At 44.2% G+C, this 7,559-nt stretch overlaps 1 protein-coding gene across 1 annotated transcript; it reads right to left on the bottom strand.

The window, feature by feature from the left end:
* Window positions 1-342: 342 nt before the first annotated feature.
* On the bottom strand, window positions 343-5,779 carry krt8 (keratin 8). The gene is made up of 8 exons (XM_083976312.1): window positions 5,252-5,779; window positions 3,283-3,491; window positions 2,615-2,675; window positions 2,402-2,497; window positions 1,969-2,133; window positions 1,729-1,854; window positions 1,346-1,610; window positions 343-1,229 (listed from the first exon to the last, which is right to left on the bottom strand). Exons 1-8 carry the CDS (start codon window positions 5,663-5,665, stop codon window positions 955-957), a joined length of 1,611 nt encoding a protein of 536 aa, XP_083832438.1. The 5' UTR covers window positions 5,666-5,779; the 3' UTR covers window positions 343-954.
* Window positions 5,780-7,559: the final 1,780 nt, after the last annotated feature.

Here is a 7,559-nt window from a genome sequence, read left to right as displayed (position 1 = left end):
CCTGTCAATCACACACCAAAGACAATGCCCACAGACAAAGATTTCTATATTTGGACTTGTTATTCTCCACATAATGGTTCTCCAGCGGTTTCCAGCATGTGGCGACCTGATCTGATCTCGACCTTCATCAAGCCTGGTATTCCCTGACTCTCTGAACAAATTAGATGTACTGTTTATTTTTTGACTTTCACATGGCACACACTTTCCTATCCATTTGAATGGGAAGATACATTTAATTATATGAATATGAGCAATTTGTTTTTATTTTATCTATCCTTCCTTCTTTCCCCTCCTCCCAATATAGTATTTATTCCTCGTTCTATCTTTCTTAGAGTAATCAACACATGATTTTTTTTTTCAGTAAACACATTTTTATTTTGTTTAGTAGCAAAATCTGCACCTCAGGACAACAGTATGATGTGGGCAGCCTCCTAAGGGGTCGAACAGTTTCAGTTACAGGACACGCATAGGGAAGACATGCACTACCTACTGCAGCAGGCAATTTTAAGACATTATTTGACCAACAACACTGGAGCACTTTCCATACATTCACATTCCTTTGACGCCACTGTCCATTTGGTGCAACACAGTTTTGAAGACGACAGTCCTTCGTGTGTGAAATAGCTGTTGCATAGATTTCAAGGAAGGTTTTTTTTTCTCCATATTTGCAGTTTGCCCAGTATTTTGAAATCTCACTTTCTAAGACACAACTTTTTTTTAGTACAAGACATCATACATCAGGTCATAAATTCTTTGGTCCCTTTCAGATCTTTGGTAGTGTTCATGAAAAAACATGTTTAAACTGTAGAAGAGAGTGGCTGGAAAGCGTTTTACTTCAGACTTGTTTATTACGATAGTTTGGGCCAGGGGGTGAACTGTGAGTAAAAAAAGAAAACTACCACAGGGCAGAGGAGCTCATAGCAGACAGGTAACTACACCTCTAAACTAAACAGCTCAATCCTCAATGACCTCAGAGGACTCGGACACCACTCTGCCGTCCTTGGTCTCGATCATTTTGATCACGACGTTCTTCTTGCTCTGGGTGGTGGTGCTGTATCCGCCAGCGCTGCCGTATCCGCCAGAGCTGCCGCCGTATCCGCCAGCGCTGCCGCCGCTGAATCCACCTGAGCTGCTGCCATATCCGCTGCCGTATCCGCTGCCGTATCCGCTGGAGTAGGTGCTGGCGTAGTTGCTCTTCATGGAGTCCATGGGGAAGCCGCTGTAGCTTGCTGTTGAGAGAAGACCAGTTGGAGGAAACTTTAGAATTTGTGGAATCTGTTGAGATGGATCTAAAATCTATACAGATATCCAAACTATGTAAGGTGGGACAGCAAAGGCGACTTACTGCTCTGTTGGGAGATGTTGATTGCCTTGATGCCATTTAACAGCCTGTCCTCCTCTCCCTCCAGCAGTTTCCTGTACGTGGCGATCTCAATGTCCAATGCCAGCTTGACGTTCATCAGGTCCTGGTATTCTCTGATCTGGCGGGCCATGTCCTGCTTGGCTCTCTGCAGTGCGTCTTCCAGGTCCTTAATGCGGAGCTTGGCGTCCTTCACAGCCAGCTCACCACGTTCCTCAGCCTCGGCGATCTGGGCCTCCAGGTTGGCACGCTGTGAAAAGATTTTTTGGTTCATTCTATTGTCGATTTTCCGGATTATTGGATGGTTGGGATTAAGAATTTAAAGAGTCTTAAAATATCATTCTGCCAAAAACTTTTTTTTTGCATACCTGTCCCTTGACAGCATCGATCTCTGATGTCAATCTCTGGATCATGCGGTTGAGGTCTGTGATCTCTGTCCTGGTAGACCTCAGGTCATCTCCATATCTGTTGGCGGATGTCTGCATCTCCTCATACTAGATGAAGATCAGCAAAACAAGATATTACAAACTTGAAAGCCTCTAGATGAAAGCCTCACAGTGTGAAAATATCTTTAAAGAGGTATGATCTAAATAAGAGTCATCCATTACCTTGGTCTTGTACCATGTCTCTGCTTCGGCACGAGTGCGGTTGGCGATGTCCTCATACTGAGCCTTGACTTCGGCCACAATGGAGTCCATGTCCAGGTTGCGGCTGTTGTCCATCTCCACAATGACTGAGGTGTCCTTGATCTGGCTCTGGAGCTCACGCAGTTCCTAAAAAATTAAATAAAAACCCAACAGAAAAAGAATGGGATTAATCAACCCGGCCTCAATGACTACACAAGAAGTGAGACGTAAGATGTTAAGCAGATGTTGAATTACTCCAAGAAGGTACCACAAATATTGTAAGCATGCCATGACTAGATAGATAGATCACAAATAATGCTGATTAAAGCAGCAAGCAGTTCAAAGTTTGGCAGTTTTAATGCCTGCATGGAAAGTATGAAACAAACAAGGCAACACAGCGGAGTTTGTGCCGTACCTCATCGTAGATCGACCTGAGGAAGTTGATCTCATCTGTCAGGCTCTCGAGCTTGGCCTCCAGCTCAACCTTATTCATGTAGGCCTCATCGACATCCTAGAAAAGAAGTATTTGTTAGCCTTGGATACATTTCCATCTTCATTGATAGAACAATACAGTATAAGAATGCAATTACAGTATCAGATTTAAAGTTGGGGAAATCATGATGCTGACCTTCTTGATGAGGACGAAGTCATTCTCACACTCTGTGCGCTTGTTGATCTCATCTTCATACCTGAGAAGGAAAAATCAGACAACATTCAGTACAATCAAAACTCATGCTCCTGTTCAGTTCTAAGAGTTTATACACTGATGTAACACTAGGAGGCAGAAGAAGTCCATAACTAATTCTTGAACTCCCTTGTGGTATTTGTCTCACACTGTCTGTTGACTCAGGACCAAGCCAGAGAGGTGTTACTGATATTTCTCCCTCGGGGGGCTCCTGAGCTCATAGGCTCTCATTTGCTTGTGGACAACCAAGTAAATACATCAATGTTGTTCCTACTTGAGTTAGAGACTTTTGTCTTCTTATGTAAAGTCATAGGCAGATTTCCTGACAGCCAGCTCTGTAAAATGAGTTCCCCTCGCATGTAATGTAATGGGTGTTCGGCACATGCTTTCCCAATGTTGTAATCCCCTCGAGTTTGTGTGATGCAAGACAATGGACAGCTGTAGGGAGTAGTCCACTAAAACATTAACTCTACTGCTGTAATGATCCAGTGCAATCTAAAAGAAAAATATGAATCCTAAAAGACCTGCATGTTTCCTTATAGGATGGAAAAGGCCCAATGCTAAAAAGAGGAGTTATCCTTTATCGCCCCCACTGCCCTGATCGCACTCACTTGTTCTTGAAGTCTTCCACCAGGCCCTGCATGTTGTGCAGGTCGGCCTCCAGCTTCATTTTGTCATTGCCCAGGCTGTCCAGCTGTCTGCGCAGGTTGGAAATGTAGGCCTCGAACATGGCGTCAATGTTGGAGCGGGTGGTGGTCTGTCCCTGCAGCAGGTTCCACTTGGTCTCCAGCATTTTGTTCTGCTGCTCCAGGAAACGGACCTGATGGCCAGAGAAAGAGGGAGGTAAAGGTTATAATATTGAAAGAATGCAGGAAGAAAAAAAAAACCCTCAAAAAGTTTCTTACATGTTTGAAAACTATCACACATGTTCGTAGTCATCAGTTACACATTATGAAATTCCCATTAAAGGTGTGATGTAACTGCAACTTGCCCATTCTTATTCTAACCACATAACATCAGGTCTAACATTCAAATAATCAATCACTCTCATCCCGCCTTCTATTTATTCACTGTCTACAGCCTTTGTTGTTCATATCTATCTATAGTGATCAGTAAGCTGTTGTTGGCTGAATTTCCAGACTGGCCGTGCTTTTCCAAAGGAAGGCCTTCATGACGTATGTGCATCCTGACAGGAGGCAGAGGGGAGGGAGAACAAGACGAGGTTGGAAAAAGCCAGTGATGGAGTAACATAGCTAGTTAACCCTTCTCCGTCCATGTCTTCCTGTTTTTGTATGGGGTTGGCTTCCATCCAGAGAAGGCAAATACGGAGAGGGTGAGAAGAGAAGAGAAGGGGGAGGCAGGGGAGGGGGAGGGGGTGAAGCCAAGTTACATCCGCAGGCAGATGCAGAAGAGTAAATATTTAACTGTGTTATAGGTGTGAAGAGAAGAGAGTGAGAGGGAGGTGGAGCTGGGAATGTGAAGGCCTTCAGCAGCAGCCGAGGAGGAGGAGGGGGTGAGGAAGATGGGCAGGTGGGGAAGTTTGCATATTTGTGAACAGTAAAAGCAGATACATGACACAATGGACCTTGCCCCACTCAACAGGTGACATCTCACCAAGAACCTCGCTTGAACTACAGGAAATACAGATAATAAAAGTGCTTCCAATTTACTTCAGCCAAGAGATAACACACGATAGGAGTTTGTCTCTGTGTGTTGAAGTATGCAAACTGTACTCCATCTTCTTTTAATCACTGTGCCGAATGCAGAAGGAGAGCTGATATGCAGCCAGTCAGCCAGCAATGACCAGAACATGAAACCAACCAGCCTTTTTAAATATTAACCCACTGCTGAGGCCTTAGAGGGCCGGAGCGTTACGCAAATACAGAAAATATAGAGAACTTGAATGTCGGTTATGATGATGATGATTAAAACTCTTTTTATACTCCCAATGGACACTCCTTAGCAAATGTGCCACAGTGAAAAGAAGCATTGTCATTAAGGTAACGATGGCACTAAATACTGGTTCTGTCTATGTGTATGTCTATGTCTATGTGTGTGTGTGTGTGTGTTGGGAGGGGTGGGGGCCACCAGGGCAGCAGAAAGAGCCACACCCCAGAGAAGGGAGGGACCAGTCCCAAGGTAACTCGTATCACAAGCCCTGAGCTCTGCCCTGACACACCCTTTCTCTCTTTCTCTCTCACTCTCTTTGTCTTTCTGTCTCTCCATTCTGCACGTATGGTTTTCATCATTGCAAGAAAAAGAAAAAAAAGAACGGCAGCCAGAGCCAAAAGATAAAGAGGCAAACCCTAAAGTTTGAGCACGTTCTGCCATGACTGCATTTGTGGGAGGTGATTAAACTAGAGAGAGAGGGGAGCTGATAAATCAACTTTCTCCACGCAGCCAAAGTGAGGAAATCAGCATTACAGCACATGTGGCAAACATATGGGCCTCTCTGTATCAAATATTACATAACAATGTCAAAGAACTGAAACACTTTCACTGTCTGCAGCAAGACCTTTGCCTGGGTGAACAGAAGTTTTCACACACACACACACACAAACTGTATTTGCCTTCCGTTACCTTGTCAATGAAGGAAGCAAAGCGGTTGTTGAGGGTCTTGATCTGCTCCTTCTCCTGGGTGCGGACGGCTTGGATGGTGGGGTCAATCTCAAGGTTCAGGGGGGCCAGCAGGCTCTTGTTCACAGTGACAGCGGTGATGGGGGCCTGAGCGCCCATGCCGCCCATGCCCATGCCCATGCCCATGCCCATACCCATTCCCATACCCATGCCTGCGCTTGAGCTCAGGCCATAGGCAGATGAGCTGGTGATTCCAGCTCCTCCATAGCCCCTGTTGCTTCCTCCAAAGGAACTCCTGACACTGTAGGACTTGCGGGAGGTGATACCGCCTGGTCCAGCATAGGAGCTGCTGCTGAAGCTCCGTGGGGCGTTGGAGCTCTTCACACTGTAAGAGGAGGTCCTGTAGGTGTTAGACATTGTGAAGTCTGGAGTAGATCTTTTTCTTTTGGATGAATTGAGTCTGGGAAGGTCAGGCCGAATGGCTCGGTAGGCAAGGCGAGCAGGCAGGCAGAGGGGATAGACCAGAGTGGATAGAAAGAAGAGAAACTACTGAGGAGTTTTAAAGGCTGTCTCAGTGGGAGGGGCCTGGGCCGAGCTGCCATTGGCTGCAGGGCTGGGTGAGAGAGGGAGGCAGGGCTGTAACATTACACTTCTATGACACATTGTCCAGTCACTCAAAACCATTACCTGGCCTTTCTACAGGCTTCTCTGCGTTGTTAGGGAGAGCCTTATCTTTGGACAGGGTTTGTCAGCAGCTGTATTTCTCTGTGTTGCCCTCCTCTTTCTCTGTTTGTGTGTGTCTCCAGGTGAAAGTTTCCAAATCCACCACAGCTGATCCACAGTGGGATCTGGAGGTCTGATCAAATTAAAAGAAATATTATATTTAGATTCAGAGATTCAAGTGTGTGTGTGTGTGTGTGCGTGTGTGCGGGGGCGGGTTGGCTGGCGGGCGGATGATAAGAGTTGTTATTACTCATTAATTCAGCTTTACATCCATAAACGAAGGTGTGTTAACAATGCAGTGGTAAGGTACTGTTTGTGTGTGTGTGTAAGGAGGGAGGGGCTGCTTTTTTTTCACTGTTTGTGTGTTTGACAGAGGGATTACACACAAAAGTACAAAAGTGATTTGCACCATCTCAACATCTGTGTCACTTTCTCAGTAACTATATTTGGACAATGATGTGTGATCCGACATATTATTGAGTTTGTATAATATGCAGATCAGGTGGGAGAAAATGCGAAATTCTGCATTACACACAGTGTTACACTTATTATTCACGAATGTTTTAGGGCAAATAAATCATTTACATAGTGAACTACTTCCCTTTTCCCTGTTATTTTTCTATTCTTAGAGTTTGACAGACATGGAGCATTGTTTAGCCTTGGCAGCGAGTGCTGTTCCACGTATCTATCACACAGTAATCAATGTGGAATGTAGAGTGTGATGCAATAATGTTTAATTATTCAAACTGTTATACCACATTTCTCTCTCTTCACATTGCTGTTAGTTTGATGAGTTTATTTTGGGGCCTGTTTACACAGATATGTTATAGGTTCACTTACTATGCTTATTACTGACCATCATACAGATTAGGATGAGAGGCTGTCCTCACTTGTTTTATTGAAATTTACACTGGGACACGTTAGACTACAGGTCATACTGGACTTAGTTCAAAACACTTCCCAACAAATCTAATTTTTCACTGTCATATTCCAGGAATGCAGTTTTGTCCTAGTTTTCTGAAAAGGAGCAGTTCGGCATTTTGGGGAATACACTTATTATCACTCTTGACATGAGTTAGGTGATAAGATTGATGCCACTCTCATGTTTGCACTATAAACATGAAACTAGTGTCACTGTAGCAGCCGGTTATTTGAGCTTAGTTTCAGTCAGTGTGACAATAACAAATCCACAGACCAGCGCCCCTTAATCCCACAAATCAACATGTTATGTACATCTTACTTTCCATATTTTGAAAAAAAAAAAAAACATATCTACGTATATGTAACTGGTAAAATCCTACATGTTTGTACTAATTCGCCATAGGGCACAGGTGAAAATGATCTCAGTGTGGACGGCAGGGGGTGAAATAAGCACAAATTTTTAAACATCTAAACCAGCCTAATTTTATTAAACTTGATTAACCAATTAACCTCCATCATTTTTTAAACAATGACTGTGTAGGGTGGATGCTGCTGACAGAGCAGTAACTTTGGAGTTTTTCTGCAAAATCTTCACGTCACTTATTACATCAGCAACAAGTGGGAACTGACTTGAGCAAGTGTTCATCAGAACGTTACACAAAACCAT

The sequence above is a fragment of the Trachurus trachurus genome (assembly GCF_905171665.1).
Source record: "Trachurus trachurus genome assembly, chromosome: 7".
Lineage (NCBI taxonomy): Eukaryota > Metazoa > Chordata > Actinopteri > Carangiformes > Carangidae > Trachurus > Trachurus trachurus.
This window is presented reverse-complemented; position numbering and strand designations above follow the sequence as displayed.